Below are 20,752 nucleotides of genomic sequence, written 5' to 3'. Positions count from 1 at the left end.
AGGTGAGTGGATGCGGGCAGGGGGGGCGAGCGGAGGAGGCACGGGGGGGTCGGAGGAGGTCGGAGGAGGACGAGTGCGAGCGGCGGATGCGCGGCGATGCGGCGTCGGGATTCGGCGGATTCGTATAATGGAAAATGGCGTCGGGATTCGAATCCACGAATCTCGAATATTTCCTAATATTCGAGGGATTCATGGATTCGCCGGATTCGTCGTCCCACCCCTAATTTACACAATCCTGCATGAACTCAGAAATATTAGCATCTCATTGATCATCACTAATAAAAGACTAATAGTAGAAGCAGTATTGTACCATCTTTGTACTGGTTGAACTCGATGGACGTATGTCTTTTTTCAACCAAAATAACTATGTAATCTTGGCCATCGGTAAATGCAAGGAGTTTTGAATCAGGATGATACCATTTATTGGCTAACTTAAGGCTCATACACACATCAGACCATAGTCTTTGGAAAATGAAAGATCACAGACCAATCTTACCCCCTTTCATGTAGTATGAGAGCCATACCTACACAGTCTATTCTATGGAGCTGAACTCCCCATCAGACAGAAATCTTTGCAATATGCTGCACACACAGATGCTGTACAGACACAAAAGATCAGCAGCTGCAAAAGATCTGTTCCTGCCAAAGATCCGTTCCTGCAATTTGCATTCATAGTCTATGATATCTGCAGATCATCATACACACCTTGTTTAACAGGCAATCATCTGCCGATCAGATGCACCAGGATGGATCTTCAGATCTGCAGATGATCGTTTGATCAAATGAAGAAAAAGATCCGCACCACCTTCAGAAAAGCTTAGTCTGTTTTATTGGAAAAAAAACATACAAATTTAAAAAGAACTTTAAGGCAGGACAGTCCACTGTTTCGGGCTCCTGCCCATCTTCATGCTGCCTAGTTCTGAAGTAACATACAAAAAACACCAACATATATACAGAGAAACAACCAATCATTGAGTATATACTAATTAGAGGACCTGATGGGAAACAGCCTATTTACATATCTAGTCACACCTCCAACTCCCCCATTGGTGGATCTGAGCAAGATCCAAACATTCAAAAAATAACTGTCAATAATGGCTGAATAAAAAAATATCAAAATCAGGCATGCCTCCAAGATGTATTGGCAAGATATCAGCCAAAACGCCATGGTGGAATATGCTGAATAGCAGAAAAAAGAAAAAATCCAAAAAGTAACATTTTATTAAAGAAAACAAAACATCAAAATCCGCATGGAAATGACACATAAACGCATCAATACGACGCGACGCCATACCCGCATACGCGTATAGATGACGTAATAATGCATATCCTCTATCTAGACCACTGACGATCAAAAATACGCATCTATGCCGGACGCATATACACATGAGACAAGCGCTCAAAAAATGACGCATAAACGTATAAAAAATTACGTATCAAGTGCCACATGAACGCGTCCTAACTATACGCAATCTTTGCGACTAAAAATACGCGTAAAATTAACCAAACACCAAAAAATGCCGAAAAAATGCCGAAAAATGCCAAAAAAATGCCGAAAAAATGTCAAAAAAAGCCGAAAAAATGTCAAATAAATGCCAAAAAAATGCCAAAAAAATGCCAAGAAAATACTGAAAAAATGCCAAAAAATGCCAAAAACATAAAAATGCCATATATGAAAAAATCATGCCATATATGAAAAAAATCAATTCAGCACTTTCCACCAATGGTATATCAGATGATTGGTAGTATAATAAAAAATATCCAATAAAAGAAAGCTAATAAGGCCTATAAATATCTATGAGTCTGTCAGTATCACCAATCTAGTCTCAAATCATACTCTTTATTTAACCCACTATTCACAGTGTCAAGTTCTCTGATCCATTTAGATTCTAACTTCAATAATCTAGACAATCTATCACCCACTTTATTATCCTGTTTAACCCCATCGATGACACAAACCCTAAGCTGACTAACATTGTGTCCAAAGGTAGTAAAATGCTCTGAAACGGCCTGATCCATATTCTTTTTGCGAATGGTAGATTTGTGCGAGGCCAAACGATCTTTCAATCTCTGTGTCGTTTGGCCAACATAGCACTTACCACATGGGCATTTAAGCATATAAACCACCCAACGAGAATCACAAGTGGACACAACGTTTCAGAGCATTTTACTACCTTTGGACACAATGTTAGTCAGCTTAGGGTTTGTGTCATCGATGGGGTTAAACAGGATAATAAAGTGGGTGATAGATTGTCTAGATTATTGAAGTTAGAATCTAAATGGATCAGAGAACTTGACACTGTGAATAGTGGGTTAAATAAAGAGTATGATTTGAGACTAGATTGGTGATACTGATAGACTCATAGATATTTATAGGCCTTATTAGCTTTCTTTTATTGGATATTTTTTATTATACTACCAATCATCTGATATACCATTGGTGGAAAGTGCTGAATTGATTTTTTTCATATATGGCATGATTTTTTCATATATGGCATTTTTATGTTTTTGGCATTTTTTGGCATTTTTTCAGTATTTTCTTGACATTTTTTTGGCATTTTTTTGGCATTTATTTGACATTTTTTCGGCTTTTTTTGACATTTTTTCTGCATTTTTTTGGCATTTTTCGGCATTTTTTCGGCATTTTTTGGTGTTTGGTTAATTTTACGCGTATTTTTAGTCGCAAAGATTGCGTATAGTTAGGACGCGTTCATGTGGCACTTGATACGTAATTTTTTATACGTTTATGCGTCATTTTTTGAGCGCTTGTCTCATGTGTATATGCGTCCGGCATAGATGCGTATTTTTGATCGTCAGTGGTCTAGATAGAGGATATGCATTATTACGTCATCTATACGCGTATGCGGGTATGGCGTCGCGTCGTATTGATGCGTTTATGTGTCATTTCCATGCGGATTTTGATGTTTTGTTTTCTTTAATAAAATGTTACTTTTTGGATTTTTTCTTTTTTCTGCTATTCAGCATATTCCACCATGGCGTTTTGGCTGATATCTTGCCAATACATCTTGGAGGCATGCCTGATTTTGATATTTTTTTTATTCAGCCATTATTGACAGTTATTTTTTGAATGTTTGGATCTTGCTCAGATCCACCAATGGGGGAGTTGGAGGTGTGACTAGATATGTAAATAGGCTGTTTCCCATCAGGTCCTCTAATTAGTATATACTCAATGATTGGTTGTTTCTCTGTATATATGTTGGTGTTTTTTGTATGTTACTTCAGAACTAGGCAGCATGAAGATGGGCAGGAGCCCGAAACAGTGGACTGTCCTGCCTTAAAGTGCTTTTTAAATTTGTATGTTTTTTTCCAATAAAACAGACTAAGCTTTTCTGAAGGTGGTGCGGATCTTTTTCTTCATTTGCCACAGTTTGAGTCCCATGGTGTCCGGGACTATTAGATCTGCACACCTGACCATCTGAAATTGATGGAAGCCAAGCAAGTGCGACTCCACACTCAAAATTACTGATGATCGTTTGATCTGCAGATGAACGTCAGTTAAACAAGGTGTGTATGATGATCTGCAGATCTCATAGACTATGAATGCAATTTGCAGGAACGGATCTTTGGCAGGAACAGACCTTTTGCAGATACTGATCTTTTGTGTCTGTACAGCATCTGTGTGTGCAGCATCTTGCCAAGATTTCTGTCTGATGGGGAGTTCAGCTCCATAGAATAGACTGTGTAGGTATGGCTCTCATACTACATGAAGGGTCATAAGATTGGTCTGTGATCTTTCATTTTCCAAAGACTATGGTCTAATGTGTGTATGCACCTTTAGAGTAGAATAAACAGTAAGGCCCCTTTTACACTTAATCAGTTGGAGTGCGTTAGTGCGCGTTGGTATGCGTTTTTTTCCATAGCTGTGCATTGGGAAGAAGCTTTCAGTTAAAACGCGTTAAGTGTAAAAGAGGCCATAAGAAAAAATGAGCATTACTTTGAAAATCAGTTTTCAGTTATAACTGAGAGCAACTGATTAAGTGTAAAAGAGCCCTTAGCTTTCTACTTATAACAAGCCTTCGTCGGACTTGGTTCCACATCATAGTGACCTTGTGCAAAACAAAACAACATGAGGTGAGATAATCCCACACTGTCGTCATGGTCAACTCATGGGGCCCTTGTTTTAATAAACTGAGGCATATGGTCTTCCACCACCACCAGTGAACACATGAAATCACTGGAGCAAGCACTGGTTTAGGATCTTTCCACTTGGAGGCCAGGTAGGAGTGGGCCGAAGTCCGAGCTAGGAGTGTACATTTTAGAATCCCTAACTGGCATGGAGTAGGCATAGTGGAAAATCTTAAGGACCAGAGACTGCTGGTACATAAACCGGGCTTACTGACGACACGTCGCACAGACCAGCCGATTGCACCGATCTCCCGTTGATGAAGCTCACTCGCTTTGCCGTCAGTATGACAGGTGAGCTTTATGAGCTGGTCAGAAGTAGATTTCATTGGCCCCCACGTCCCTGCGATCAATGTGAGCCAATGAGATTGGCACACAGTGATCATGTGGGTCAGGACTAAGGAACCAATGAAACCAGCTCCTGACCGGAGCTCTGCTGTCATACCGATGGCAGGGTGAGTAGGCTGCAGTATCGGGAGAGTGGCGCATCAGTCGTATCGGCAGGTCCATGCAGCATGCGGAAGTTGAAATCTATGCCCTGGCAGGCTCAGACGGACACGTAGATTTCAACTATGCTAGTCCGAAAGCGTTGAAGCTTTAATCAGTAAAGTTACCCTTTAATTTTTGCCAGAACAGAGAGGTGACGCAATGCTTTTTGTTTTACATTTTGTAAACCTGGGAACTACTTGAGCCAGTACAGCAAAGCAGCGCTCCCTGTAGAGAAGATATCAGCCTCAATTCATAAAACTGACTTTACCTGTTCCTGCATGAAAAGCTGAAGTTACTGCGCAGTGAGGTAAACTACAGACTTGTGCGGTAATCACCTCAGCAAATGTCAGTAAATGTCAATTCATAAAGAACAGATCATGCCATAAAAGCCTGAAATTTTACACCTCTGGTGTGGCGAAATGAGAGCGGAGAGTGTGCAAGTCTCTGGGAAGCCAGCATGACTCAGACAAGCAAAGAGAGATAAGCTATGACTGACAGGCGAGAGAGCCAATAGAAACTGCCCCTGTCTCCTGCAAGTCAGGATGATGCATTTTTATAGGACTTGCAGGCTTCTCCGGTGGGTCTAGCTTCTCTACCCCTAGGCAGGGAGCAGAGAGATCACAGAACAAAAGAGGTTTACTCTGCCTCCCTTCGGCGGTTTAACCCCTTGGGTTCCTGTTTGAAGATGCGGAGTATCTAGTAGGGAAATCACCTAAGCAGTGCATGTGTAAAGTCTCCTGGAAGTTCATCTAAGCTGTGGCAAATAAATAAATGAGAGACTAAAGGATTCAGAGCGAGCAGAGGCAGTATAACAAACACTATATCTAAAGGGATGTCAGGATGCCTCTTACTATTGTAATGCTGTCTCTGCACTGAGTTTTTGTCTATTGAAGCCGGTAAATTACTGAACTTCTACCGCACCTGTGAACATTTTATGAATTCGCACACAAAGGTCTAAAATACCAAATGTGGTGATTTACCGAGCACTTTACATTTCCCGCACTGTGCTCTATGAATCAAGGCCATTGCGGTAGTTTCTGCACATCACAGCAAGCTGAGGACCTAGAGCTGATATCCCAGCAATGCATGATGGTACAGAAAGGAGTACTGTACTTTTTTGCTCAACAAAATTAGAGTGAACTGCAAGAATTGTGCCAATAGATGGCAGCAACGCCCCAATTATTAAATTACACAGCATAATATCGGCTCCGTTAATTATCAATGTAAATAAATGACTGCATTGCGTTCTCTTGCTAATTAATTGGATTTTTTAAAAGCAGTACTAGTAATTGGATAGCTAATTTGCAATGCAGACACATTTTAGACTATTTAAAACAGTATGCGTCTCATATCAGAATTTTTCCAGCGTGTTAATGAACATCCCACAAGGCGGTGGGCGGCGGAGTCTCACAGGCCTGTATGGAAAGTGGGCAAACGGGCCAGTCGCCAAATTACAAAAAAAAAATCTGCTATTTTTGCAGAAGCTGCCAGTTTCATAAAAGATGAAAAAAAATTGCTGCTTTTATAGGATAGCCAGTTCCAGCAAAAATTTGTAATCAATGTCTTTTCAATCGTTGAAATTACAAAAGTCCCCGTTATCCAGAATTCAGACAACTAGAAGTCTCAACTAACCAGCATGACTGAAGGATAGCAGGTACTCTGGTTTGGCCAATTTTGGAGCCTTTAAGGCCTCTTTCACACCAAGATGTTGCGTTTTAGGGGATATTAAAGGGAACCAGAGACAAAGCCCCCTCATGTATTTTACCATATATATCAGTAAGAACATTAGAGAAAACACTTACCATGCTCTCTGTTTCACCCTCACTGCTAAAAGTGTCTGTTAACAGCAGTCACAAGAATCCCAGACTGAGCAATTAAATCTGGCTTTGCTGGGAATGATTATTGCTGAGTCATTATAGCAAAGCCACAAGGGGGCAGGCTTGGGCTTGAAATAACACCACAGAAGACAGACTTAGCTATAATCTTTCTGTAGCAAAGCTAGACGGAGCAGCCTGACTTCTCAGTCGGGGATTCTTATCAGACGTGATAACAGTCAGATTACACAGAGAACAATGAAACAAAGGGCAGATTAGGTGTTTACTGTCATGTTCCCACTGATTTATAAGGTAAAATACAAGAGGGTGCTTCATCTCTGGTTCTCTTTAAGGACGCATAACGTGCCCCTAACACAACGCCTGGTGGTGTTGAAGGAGGATGCCAGAGTGAGCCGCTTTATACAGCTCTTGGTGCGCAGTATAGACCGCGGAGACCACGTGATCGGAACATTCCCCAACACGTGGTCCCGCCAGCCAATAAGCGGCCGCTCCAGGAAGATAACACTGCAGTGCAGTGAATATTAATTAGCCATGTGGCTGCCGACAATAGCGGACTCTCCCCTCCTCTTCTCCTGCACAAAAATATAAAAAAAAAGCATGTGCAAACAGTCTAGCGTAGTTAAAGGTACACTTAAGTCAAACAAAAAAAAAGGAGTTTTACTCACCTAGGGCTTCCAATAGCCCCCTGCAGCTGTCCGGTGCCCTCGCCGTCTCCCTCCGATCCTCCTGGCCCCGCCGGCAGCCACTTCATGTTTCGGTGACAGGAGCTGACAGGCTGGGGACGCGAGTGATTCTTCGCCTTCCCAGGCACATTAGCACCCTCTATGCTGCTATATGGTATATGATATATGCTATAGCAGCATAGATGGCGCTATTGTGGCCAGGAACGCGAAGAATCACTCGCGTCCCCAGCCTGTCAGCTCCTGTCACCAAAACAGGAAGTGGCTGCCGGCGGGGCCAGGAGGATCGGAGGGAGACGGCGAGGGCACCGGACAGCTGCAGGGGGCTATTGGAAGCCCCAGGTGAGTAAAACTCATTTTTTTTGTTTGACTTAAGTGTCCCTTTAAAGCCGCTTTGAATGCACTTTCCAATAACGTCCAGGGTTACACTGTAACGCAACGTGGGCACTGTGAACAGCCCATTGATTTTTCAGTGCTGTGAGTTTGGCTGCGTTACTGGCTGCTCTAACGTGCGCCTGTAACGTCCCACTCTGAAAGCAGCCTTAAGGGGTTCTGTTTACATTTTAAAAACAAAAACTGCCACTTACCTGGGGCTTCTATCGGCCCCCTGCAGCCGGAATATCCCATGCCATCCTTTTCCGATGTGCCATTCCCCGCCGCCAGCACCGGTGTAATTATTCGTCTAACTAGACGAATAGAAGTGCGGCTGCACGGCCGTGGCTGAGCGTCAGCAGAGCTTACTGCGCAGGCTCCACGGCCGCGCAGCCGCACTTCTATTCGTCTAGTTAGACTAATAATTACACCGGTGCTGGCGGCGGGGAATGGCACATCGGAAAAGGATGGCGCTGGACTTTCCGGTTGCAGGGGGGCGATAGAAGCCCCAGGTAAGTGGCAGTTTTTGTTTTTAAAAAGGTAAACAGAACCCATTTAAAGTGACGCTGAAGCAAAAAATTATATATATAATGAATTGTATGTGTAGTATGGATAATTAATAGAACATCAGTAGCAAAGAAAAATCTCATTTTTATTTTCAGTTATAATGGTGTTTTTTTATAACATTGCATCATTCCCTAATATGTGCAGTTTACACTTACACTCATCATTCTAAATGATTTCACAGAGCAGAGCTAATGACCTTTTGAACTTTCCTCTGCAGGAATACCATAAACAAACAAAAAACAATGAGGGCTGGATGCTGGGTACTAGAGCAATTTTTTGAGCATTTAGGGAGCGATTCAAAACGCCAGCGATTTACCTGAACGCTCAGCTAATGTTAATGGATGGGCCAAATTTCACTGGAGCGATTGCGACCAAAATGCAAGACGTGCAGCATTTTCAACATTTAGCGTTATCGTTTCTGCAATGTAAAGTATATAAACGCTGGAGTAATCGCTTGTCAAAACCTACAAAGAGCAATTTTGCTAGCGTTTTTTAAATTACTGCACACTGTAAAAAAAATGTAAATGAATTGAAAGGACCAATCAGAATTAAAAACGCTAATTGCTAATCGCTACACAGTTGCTGGCAAAACACTTACACTTTTTTAACATCGCTACCAAAATCGCCAGAAATCGTTCATGAAATCGCTTACAAAACGCTCATTAAAACACTAGCGATTGTGATTAGCGATAGTGCTTTGTAATGGGTTCCAAGCCTGAGAGACATTTGAGATAAGAGCTTCAAAAGACAGTGCTGTCCACTACTTTTTTGGCGATGAAGCTCAGAGAAGCTCTTTTGCATAGATAACAACTGAAGTTTCTTAACTCTTCCTGTGCTGGAAACAATATCTGTGCTGCTCATGTTTAATTTCTTAGCTGTACTACATACACACCCACACAATTCATTATATCATAAGTTTATTTTCACTGCAGATTCCCTTTTAAAATACTTACCGAGCCTCCAGCAACGTCTAGCAGCCTTTCTGCATCACCTAGCAGGCTCCTGGCAGCTTCCAGCGTCCGCAAGTTGGCATGTCACGTGAGCCAATGTGGGTCAGGTGACACTTCGGCTTCCGTGTACGGAGGAAACCAGAAAGCTGCAAGAAGCCTGCTCGGTGCAAGAGGAAGGCTTTTAGACGTCGCTGGAGGCTCGGTAAGTATTCAGAGTTGGGGGTTTGTGCTCTATCAGCCGACTGCTCAAGCAACCAGCAAGCAAATGTATCCAGCATATGGCGGTCCCCCCTGGTGTCGGATACTCAGGACTCTACTGTATTTGTAAATCAGGATTTGTTGCTGCTTATAGATCAACAAACAGCAAGAGGAAAGAATTCCATAGGCGATGATGAAGAATAGCGGTACTTGTTTTATCTACTGTGGACTATATACTACTAATCCAATTCACTTTTTTTCCCAAGTTTTCATCTAAGTGATATTTTCACACCTTTTCAATAAAATGCCTATGAAGACACCAGCAAGCAAGAAAATACTCTGAATGATTTTGACAGTACTTTTTCACCTAGTTGTTGGTACTTTTTCCAATTGTAGAGTGCTACAAAGTCATTTCAAAGAGAAGGTGAGAAATTATCTTCTAGGAGAAAATGTAAGATGATGTATGGGCAGATCGACCAAGAGACAGGTCTAACTGTGCATGTAATGTGTGCATTTATACATTACCTGTCCTGTGTCCAGGTGCCAGTCCATCATCCAAATCCGCCTCTTTTCCGTTAGCCGCATACACACCGCCGGCATGGTGTGTGTTGTCACAAGGCACCGGCGTGCTATGCACCGGTACCGTGTATGGGGCTTAGGAAAGAGCAGCGGATTCGGAAGATGGACTGGCACCACGACACAGGACAGGTAATGTATAAATGCACACATACATGACACATTTATACACTGCGGGAACAGTGCCGGGGGTTTCGTCGCATTCGTCCCGATATCGCTCGCCATTAGCACGGCGCTCCTGACATCTTGTAGCATGTCCAACCGATTAATGCGACCAATTTCAGCCCGAAATTGGTTGCATCATTGTTCGGGCATACACTTGGCGGCACCGATTTGCACCCGATTCGATAATAATCAAATCGGATGGTCGGTCAGCCGCCAAGTCACCTGATGTCTGGCCACTTTTAGTAGGAAAAGTGAGTTGGATTAGGCCCTTTATTTGCCACTTGGAAGGTACCCATTAATGGTGCAATATTTTCCTCAGATGCAATCATTCGATCAGATTTGCGGGATTGCAAGTAACCGAATGATAATTATCTGATATTTATTATCAGAGAAAAGGCGGCAGAAGTACTGCGTCTGCACAGAATTCTCTCAGCCACGGGAGTGCAACCACGAGTGACGCGGCCGCGGCGCTCCCACATGCGCAGAGGCCACCAACCCGCTTGGTAACCACATGGCTTAACCATCCTTGTAGTCTGGCCCTAACACATTCATATACTTTGACATATGCATGCATATCATTTTATCCAAAAGACAACTTACTGAAGTCCGTGACACGTCGACAGAGCCACAAAGGACTTGGGTTTCCCACGAATGTGTCCCTGGTAGTAACAGTGCTCCCCACCCTAGCAGAGAAAAGACAAAAGAACACATAATAGTAACCAAATTCCTCATATTTTTCTAGCACAGGTTAGAGAATAAAATCAAGCAGCCTTGAGATTGGTTTCTACGAGCAACACCCTCACTTTCCTCCATCAGGCCAAGTACCGCTTTTTTGGCATACAAAATGGCCGCCCCCACAGGCCTCTCTGACATGGTGTTTACTAGAGAATGGCTGCAATCTGCCCACAAAGTGAAGAGGTGGATAAGTAAAAGCATTCTGCCCAGGAGAGAGATTGATGTACGGGTTCTGGAAATGGCACATCGTGTAGCGCAGCTTGCCTGCCATCTGTCCAGGAAATTCAGCACAGGCAGATCCTGACTAAGAGGAGCGTCTTCTGGTGAGGAGAAATGTGCTGACTGGCAATTAGCAGCCATGGACCCTGGCCACGTAATACCTGATTTACGATGTTAAATAGCTTCTTAACTGTGAACATTAAAACAAGAAGCAATCAGCATTCTCCGTCTCATGAGACAGTTCGGAAGATTTCCAAGCTACATCCGCCAGGAAATGCATAGAAACCTGGCGTTCAAATTGCAGAAAGGAATTCTGGGTAATGCTGTCAAACTGGCCACTTTCTGTCATACCACAGGCCTCATTTAGCATTGTGCTTTTAAGAGGGAACTAACTGTTGCTCATAGTAACCAGATTATGCCTTTCAGTCTCCCATTGCAAGTTTCAATATTATCATCATTGTATTTTCTTACAGAGAACACAGATCATGTAGTTATAGAGGAACTTTAACCAAGGTTTGAACTTCATCCCAATCAGTAGCCAATGCCCCCTTTCCCACGAGAAATCTTTATCTTTTCTCAAATAGATCATAAGGCATCATTGTTATTTTTTTAGTATTTATATGGGGCCAACATCTTCCACAGCGTTGTACAGAGTATATGGTCTTCTCACTAATCAGAGGAGCTCACAATCTAATCCCTACCATAGTCATATGTAGTGTTGGGCGAACACCTAGATGTTCGGGTTCGCGAACGTTCGCCGAACATCGCCGCGATGTTCGGGTGTTCGCGCCGAACTCCGAACATAATGGAAGTCAATGGGGACCCGAACTTTTGTGCTTTGTAAAGCTTCCTTACATGCTACATACCCCAAATTTGCAGGGTACGTGCACCTTGGGAGTGGGTACAAGAGGAAAAAAAATATTTGAAAAAGAGCTTATAGTTTTTGAGAAAATGGATTGTAAAGTTTCAAAGGAAAAACTGTCTTTTAAATGTGGAAAATGTCATGTTGCTTTGCACAGGTAACATGCTTTTTGTCGCCATGCAGTCATAAATGTAATACAGAGAAGAGGCTCCAGGAAAAGGGACCGGTAACGCTAACCCAGCACCAGCAGCAGCACACGTGATGGAACAGGAGGAGGCGCAGGAGGAGAAGGCCACGCTTTTTGAGACGCAACCCAGGCCTTGCATGAGGACAAAAAGCGTGCGGATATAGCAATGCTTTTTGCCGCCATGCAGTCATAAATGTAATACAGATGAGAGGTTCCATAAACAGGGACCGGAAACGCTAACCCAGCAGCAGCACACGTGATGTAACAGGAGGAGGCGCAGGAGGAGAAGGCCACGCTTTGAGACACAGCAACCCAGGCCTTGCATGAGGACAAGAAGCGTGCGGATAGCATGCTTTTTACCGCCATGCAGTCATAAATGTAATAAAGATGAGAGCGAGGTACACAGAGTGGCAGTAAACAGAATGCTATATAGTGTGGCTGAGCGAGCGGTGTACTACTATTCCCAGCAGACACAGAGTGGCAGTAAACAGAATGCTATATAGTGTGGCTGAGCGAGGTACACAGAGTGGCAGTAAACAGAATGCTATATAGTGTGGCTGAGCGAGCGGTGTACTACTATTCCCAGCAGACACAGAGTGGCAGTAAACAGAATGCTATATAGTGTGGCTGAGCGAGGTACACAGAGTGGCAGTAAACACAATGCTATATAGTGTGGCTGAACGAGCGGTGTACTACTATTCCCAGCAGCGACACAATGACTGGGGGGACCCTGGCTAGCGTGGCTGGAGCGCGAACTACCCTGCCTGCCTACCCAAAGCTAAACCCACAGACAAATGGCGGAGATATGAAGTGGTTCGGGTATTTATTTACCCGAACCACGTGACAGTTCGGCCAATCAGAGCGCGTTCGGGTCCGAACCACGTGACCCGTTCGGGCAATCACAGCGCTAGCCGAACGTTCGGGGAACGTTCGGCCATGCGCTCTTAGTTCGGCCATGTGGCCGAACGGTTTGGCCGAACACCATCAGGTGTTCGGCCGAACTCGAACATCACCCGAACAGGGTGATGTTCTGCAGAACCCGAACAGTGGCGAACACTGTTCGCCCAACACTAGTCATATGTCTATGTATGTATTGTGTAGTGTATATATCATAGTCTAGGGCCAATTTAGGGGAATCCAATTAACTTATCTGTACGTTTTTTGGGATGTGGGGACAAACCGTAATGCCTGGAGGAAACCCACGCAGACACGGGGAGAACATACAAACTCAATGCATATATTGCGCTGGCTGGGATTTGAAAGAGGGACCAAGCGCTGCAAGGCAAAAGTGCTATTTACTACTACACCAACGGGCTTCTTTTGAAATTTTGAGTATACTGCCAAGCTCCTCCCAGCACCAGCCTGGCTTTTGCTGTCCAGCTCCTCCCCCTATATATTCAAAAACTAGAGGGGAGTTGAGATGCATGTAAGTCATGACCCCCCCCCCCCCCCACCACCTGCTACGGCTGGACTACCACAGAAATGATGTTAAGGCACAAATTAAGTGACTGGGGCAGCACGGTGACGTAGTGGTTAGCGCTCTCGCCTTGCAACGCTGGATCCCCGGTTCGAATCCCAGCCAGGTCAACATTCGCAAGGAGTTTGTATGTTCTCCCCATGTCTGTGTGGGTTTCCTTTGGGCACTCCGGTTTCCTCCCACGTGCCAAAAACATACAGATAAGTGAATTGGCTTCCCCCTAAATTGGCAAATTGGCCCTAGACTATGATATATACACTACACAATACATACATAGACATATGACTATGGTAGGGATTAGATTGTGAGCCCCTCTGAGGAACAGTTAAAGGGACACTACAGCGAAAAACTGTAAAAGTTAAAATATGTGCAAACATAAATTAGTACATTTTTTCCAGAGTAAAATGAGCCATAAAATACTTTTCTCCTATGTTGCGGTCACTTACAGTAGGTAGTAGAAATCTGACAGAAGTGACAGGTTTTGGACTAGTCCATCTCTTTATAGGGGATTCTTAGGGATATATTTATTTTCAAAAGCACTTAGTTAATAGCAGTTGCTCTGTCCAACTGTCAAAAAACTGTGTACCAAGCAGGGAAGCTGGCCAGCATCATTGTTTAAATCCTTTTTCAGGAATATATTTATAAAGAATAAAAGCCTTGCTGAGAATCCTCTATGAAGAGATGGACTAGTCCAAAACCTGTCACTTCTGTCAGATTTCTACTTTCTACTGTAAGTGACAGCAACATAAGAGAAAAGTAATTTATGACTCATTTTACTCTGGGAAAAATGTACTTATTTGTACATGTCTGCACATATTTTAAATTTTACAGTTTTTCGGTGTAGAGCCCCTTTAAGTGACAAGACAATACTGTATATACTGTGTACAGTGCTGGGTAAGATGTTGGTGATATATAAATACTAAAATAATAATAATGTCTGTATGGCTGATATTGCAGTGAAAAGTAAGAGAGATACATTATGAAGTATTTTGCTTTAACATCTTCCGCAGCCCTGTACAATATACAGAGTATATGGCCTTGTCATTTATCTGTCTCTCAAAGGGGCTCAGAATCTAATCACTACCAAAATCATGTGTCTTTGTATGTACCCTGGATTGTATGTAGCGTAGTCTAGAGACATTTTATTTATTTATTTATTTTTAGGGGGAAGCCAATTATCTGTATGTTTTTGCATCAAAAGTAGAACTGAACATTTTTACTCGGGGTTTGATAAAATAAATATCTTTTGGACTGGATATGAAGCTGACGTAGTCCGATCGATTCTACCTCTTGGAGTCTGCTGTATTCGGCTAGAGCTTGGCCGCCTTCCCAGCATACAGCGTGAGGCAGCACTTCCTGTTCGGTGTCTGCTCCGGATAAATGATCCAAATCGCATCTCAGGCCAGCTTCTGATGTGACCGGAGAGGAACCACCATGGGGTATTAAATAGAAAGCTCAGCTCTATGTTTTCTCATTTGCTGTCTGTAATTTGTGTTCTGCACAATCACTGGTTTCCCAGCTGTATTTGGTTTCTCATAACTTTGCAGTTTTTGTTGATTGTAACTTCCTGTAATGTGCAATGCAGCCCTCAGCAAAGACCAAAGGAAAGTCTTCTTCTAATCATACTAACTGGATAGAAGCCAGTTGAATAAGAGGGCACTGGGGTCAACAAAAACTATTCTGTGATACCACCTTGTCTGATGCTGCCCCTTATCACATGCCAATAAAGCAGTGTGCCACCAAACCATTGTCCATCGCCATGGTGCACCCAAACCATCATCCATCGCCATGGTGTTGTCACCACCTCTTCTGCCGTGTATCCATCGACCCACCACCTCTCTTTCTCACAATGGCTTCAATTCACTAAGGGCAGATCGGTAAAATAATTTAGGACGGTAAAACACCACATTTGTTATTTTACAATTTATTTTTCCAAATTCACTAAGATTTTCCACATGCGGTACAAGTTTGGTAATGTACCGGGAAAACATACTTCAATTCACTAAGCCCTGCTTGTGAAGTCTCAACAGCTGTGGAGCAGGTCAGGCAGGAAGCTATGAGTCTTTACACAAGGGTGTGCATGAGTCCTGGTTTCTCTGTGCAGTGCATCCCTGGCATCCCTTTACATGTGCTGCAGCCACTAGAGGGAGCTCTTCTGTATATCAGTATGTACTATAGATATGCACATCTAAATGGATACAGAAAAGCCTTTTAAAAGTCTCCTTCTCCTGCTCTGCTGTTCTGAAGTCCCGCCCTCCAGAGTATCAGATCAAATGGGTGTGAGAAGCAGGGCTGTGTAGCTCTCCCTATTGGCGGTCTGCTACTATGGAGATTGTAAGTTACCGGCTGGTCAGAGATGGAGGTAAATACCGAACACTTATACTTGATTTACCAAATGCTTTAAATATTTGTGAATTGCAATTTCTTGACATTTCTTGAGGTATTTCCCACACAAGTCTAATTTACCACACTAGTGGTTAATTTTACTTTTCAGTGCGGTAATATGTTTAGTAAATTGACAAGGTGATCGGTCAATCTTACCTGACTGACGTCTTCTTGCTCCGTTCCTCAGCGCCTCCCACGATGCGCTCCACGCGGCGGTCACGTGCCTCCAAACACTTCCTCCTTCCGGGTTGAAGGAGGAAGTGTTTGGAGTCACGTGATGCGCCTGGAACGCATCGTGGGAGGCGCCGAGGGATGGCGCTGTTCAGTAATTCGAGAACCACACATGTGCTGGACGCTTATGGCGATAGGCCAGGTGCGTGGACGGGCCATGCATGCGCAGTTGCTCAAAACTTCAAGTAAAGTCGTGCACCTAACGGAGCTGCCAGCGGGACCATGAGGGGGACCAGAGAACGCCGGGGGACCTTGCGGGCTATAGGAGGCTGGAGGAAAAGGTCAATAGTTCATAGATTTTAGCTCTGGCATACAGCTATGAATGTGTCGTTGAGCAAAAACAGTAAAACAATTAAAACTTAAAACGTAGATTTAAACATAAAAGAAAACTGTGGAATATCTTAAAAAGTCATTTTTAGAAGAAGAAAGATAGATACAATTGTTTATTTCATTCGTTTATTTTCGCTTCGGGTGTCCTTTAAAGTTAGAACAGCATGGTGATGTAGTGGTTAGCACTCTTGCCTTGCAGCGCTGGGCCTCAGCCAGGGCACTCTCTGTATGGAGTTTGTATGTTCTCCCCGTGTCTGTGTGGGTTTCCTCTGAGCACATGGATTTCCTCCCACATCACAAAAACATACAGATAACTTAATTGGCTTTCCCCTAAATTGTCCCTAGACTACGATACATGCATAGACATAGGACTATGGTAGGGATTAAATTGTGAGCCCCTCAGAGGGACAGTTAGTGACAAGATAATATACTCTGTACAGCGCTGCAAAAGATGTTGGCGCTATATAAATACTAAATAAGAATAATAAGGAAACCATTTGGTTACCACTATGCAATGCACATGTAGAGCGGTTCATTACCAGCATAGCACCGATGAAAAGCTAATAAGATGGATAAAGGTGAGCCCCTGGTGTCCAGGGGCCCTGGTGCGGTCGCTACCTCTGCATCCCCTGTTGCTGGCCCTAGTAACTCTATAGATCTTGCTCATCTCTTACTTTTTCTTTCTAAATCACTACAAATTACTAACGATTTGTGACTTTTTTTTTTTTTTTTAAATCAGACTGCCCCTTTAAGGTCACCGTATTTATAAAAAAAAAAAAAAAATCAGTTTAATAGCCAAGATGGCAGCCACGATTTTTAAATTGAAATTGAACAAAAACTATTTGGTGTAGAACGGTGATTCAGGCATCAAATGAAAGGACAGCACAAGCTACAGAAAGGTATGCATCTTTAAGTACTTTGCAGTTCTGGTCGGAATCTTAAAGGCATGCCCATGAGGTGCTCAGAGTCCTTTTAATTATTAAGTTATAGCATTGATTGTATGTTGAGGAGTGCACTGCCCCTCTTTTTAATACATAAAAATTGCTTATTTTTTACAATATTCATTTATAGATTATTTACTCCGTGTTTGCCAATTGTAAAATCTTTCCTCTCCCTGATTTACATATTCTGAAATGTATCACTGGTGGTGACCTCTTTTTCAGGGGCGCCGTCAGCATACAAGCGAGCCACGCCCCCTGCTTGTGGCCTCACACTAAGGGGGGCCTCACTCTGCTGCTGGCGGCTCTCCCCAGGCCAGTGTTGCCAACCTCAGAAATACATTTTTACTGACAAAGCACAAAAAATTTACTGACAGAACACTTTTTTTACTGACATCTACTATTATTGAAATGAAATGAAAGATATCACACATGCGCCCTACGTGCAATACACCGGCAACCACGTACTCGGATGAGGAAGAAGAGTGCAGTGGTGGACACCGGACAGGTGACGTATTACAGTAATGCACGGCATCTGGAGGGGGGGGGTGGGGGGGGGGACTTTGATATATTTACATTTGGGGGATGCAACTGGGAGTTTCCATCATATTTTTTCTCAATTATCGCAGCCCTTACCACTGCACGCCTGATTGAGCATGCCAACCTGAGATTTTCCAGCATGTCCGATTTATACATGCGATCGATACATGCAACCGATTTCGGCCCGAAATTGGTTTGATTGTCAACTAGGCATGCTCTTGGTGGCACCGATTTTTATAATATCAATAATAATTGTCTTATCTGATGGTTGATCGGCCGCCAAGTCTACAGAGGTATGGCCACCTTTAGCTAGAGCAGTGTACATTCCAGAGTGATGCGTGAACTGATAAGCAGTAAGTGCTGTGATCTTCTGGGAAAGAGAGAGGGTTTTTTTTTTACTGACACCACAAATTTTTTCATGGACTTTACTGACAGCCCAGATTTGTTGACTTTTTTACTGACAGTCAGTAAATTTACTGATTAACCAATGTTGTTGCACCAACGGATTTTGATGTGCAGGGACCACCCCTGGAGTCACAGGGAAACTTCAGTAAATTTACTGACGGTTGGCAACACTGCCCCAGGCCCGTTTTTACAGGCGTGCAAGTGGTGAGGCCGCACGGGGCACCAGGCAGAGCAGCAGGAGGGTGGGTGCAGCGGTGGGGGGAGCGGGCAGAGCGAAGTTTCAACTCACCTTCCTTTAACCCCGCACACAGCCTCTATCTTCATCCTGTCCTGGCGTCTGGTAACAGCGCCCCCTGTGATGACATAACCGCATGTCATCATAAGGGGGAGCTTTTACCGATGCGTCAGATGCATTACCTATCTAATCTATACTGGGGCACCTACCTATCTAACTTGTATTGGGGGGCATCTTCCTATCTAACCTATAGGTAAGGAGGGGGGGGGGGGGGGCGACGACTGCAGCTATTCCTGACTTACTGGGCACCATATGTACTTGGCTATTTATACTGCACCTATAGCTCACTATCTATACTGAGGGCAGACACATGTATCTGCCTACCTATACTGCACCTATAGATCACTGCCTATACTGGGGCACCATATGTACCTGGCTACTTATACTGCACCTATAGCTCACTATCTATACTGGGGCACCATATGTACCTGGCTACCTATACTGGGGCACCATATGTTCCTGGCTACTTATACTGCACCTATAGATCACTGCCTATACTGGGGCACCATATGTTCCTGGCTACTTATACTGCACCTATAGATCACTGCCTATACTGGGGCACCATATGTTCCTGGCTACTTATACTGCACCTATAGATCACTGCCTATACTGGGGCACCATATGTACCTGGCTACCTATACTGGGGCACCATATGTACCTGGCTACTTATACTGCACCTATAGCTCACTATCTATACTGAGGGCAGCCACATGTATCTGCCTACCTATACTGCACCTATAGATCACTGCCTATACTGGGGCACCATATGTACCTGGCTACCTATACTGGGGAACCATATGTACCTGGCTACTTATACTGCACCTATAGCTCACTATCTATACTGAGGGCAGCCACATGTACCTCCCTCATCCCAAAACCATACAGATAAGTTAATTGACTAAATTGGTCCTAGACTACGATACATACACTACACCTTATGATACAGACATGCATGGCCGCATTTACTATAAGGCACTGTAGGCAAGTGCCTACAGGCGCCTCATGATGTAAAGGTGGCTCACTCCCCTCCCCGAGTGCCTCTCTCCCTCCTTCCCTATGCAGAGTCCTGAGCAGGGTGTAAATGAGAGGCTACTCACCCAACTCTCTGCATTCCACTGACCAGATCTCCATTCAGGCAGGGGCACCTCTAACTACTCAATACTGAGGGTCAGGGATGCTCTTAACTTTGAATTCGGATGAATTCGAATAGGGTTATTCGATATTCATCCTACTAATTACAGCAGCTGTGTGGGTGGCCGAGGGGGGGTTAATCTTACCCATCAGGCTTCTTCTTCGCTCGTCCCTCGGCGCCTCCCACACTGCATTCCTATCCGGCGTCACGTGACTATACACTTCCTCCTTCAACCCGGAAGGAGGAAGTGTATGTAATCACATGACGCCGGAATGGAACACAGCCTGGGAGGCGCCGAGGGACGAGCGAAGAAGAAGCCTGATGGGTAAGATTAACCCCCCCTCGGCCACCCACACAGCTGCTGTAATTAGTAGGATGAATATCGAATAACCCTATTCGAATTCATCCGAATTTAAAGTTAAGAGCATCCCTACTGAAGGTACTTCTGTCTGTTTCTAACTAGAAGGGGCACCTGTAGCTACCTCTGACAGGCAAGGGAAGTAAGGGAGAAGTGACAGCAGGGACAGCCAGCACACTTGCGGTGCAGTTCGGCAGGGTTTGTAGGTTCACAAACGGTGAAGTCTAGATTGCCAGGACATCTGTGCCTATAGGATCCTGTGATGTAAATCCGGGCCTGCAGACATGTGACTATGGTAGTGACTAGATGGTAAGCCCCACTGAGGGACGGTGACATGACAATATACTCTGTACAGAGCTGCGTAATAGGACGGCACTATATAAATACTTAAAATAAATAAACCGGGGACTACCTGTATTTTGCTAGCATTTGGCTCCACCCACATGTTTTGGCAATGCCCATTTTTCGCCATGGTGTGGCTACCCATTTTTTCGCCTTTATGGATGGGGGGGGGGGGGGGGGGGCTCAAGTTATGGACTGCTTGGGGCCACCAAAACCTTAGCTGCACCCCTGCTCTTTTGTTCTGCCAGGTGATCTGTATGGAATGTTCGTTACTGAGAGTTCTATGCACCGAGCGGGATATTGCTTTCTTGGCATTTGGAAACAGCTGTTATTTCCTACAA

General features: G+C 44.0%; 1 protein-coding gene across 3 annotated transcripts in view; it reads right to left on the bottom strand.

Moving 5' to 3' along the window:
* ADAM22 (ADAM metallopeptidase domain 22) overlaps positions 1–20,752 on the bottom strand; it is a 378,095-nt gene that overhangs the window by 207,978 nt on the left and 149,365 nt on the right. For all 3 annotated transcript variants that reach the window (XM_068235530.1, XM_068235532.1, XM_068235533.1), the window contains exon 5: positions 10,576–10,658. In XM_068235530.1, the coding sequence (XP_068091631.1) occupies positions 10,576–10,658 (83 nt within the window). The remainder of the gene's footprint in view (positions 1–10,575; positions 10,659–20,752) is intronic.

The sequence above is a fragment of the Hyperolius riggenbachi genome, chromosome 5, assembly GCF_040937935.1.
Source record: "Hyperolius riggenbachi isolate aHypRig1 chromosome 5, aHypRig1.pri, whole genome shotgun sequence".
Classification (NCBI taxonomy): Eukaryota; Metazoa; Chordata; class Amphibia; order Anura; family Hyperoliidae; genus Hyperolius; species Hyperolius riggenbachi.
This window is presented reverse-complemented; position numbering and strand designations above follow the sequence as displayed.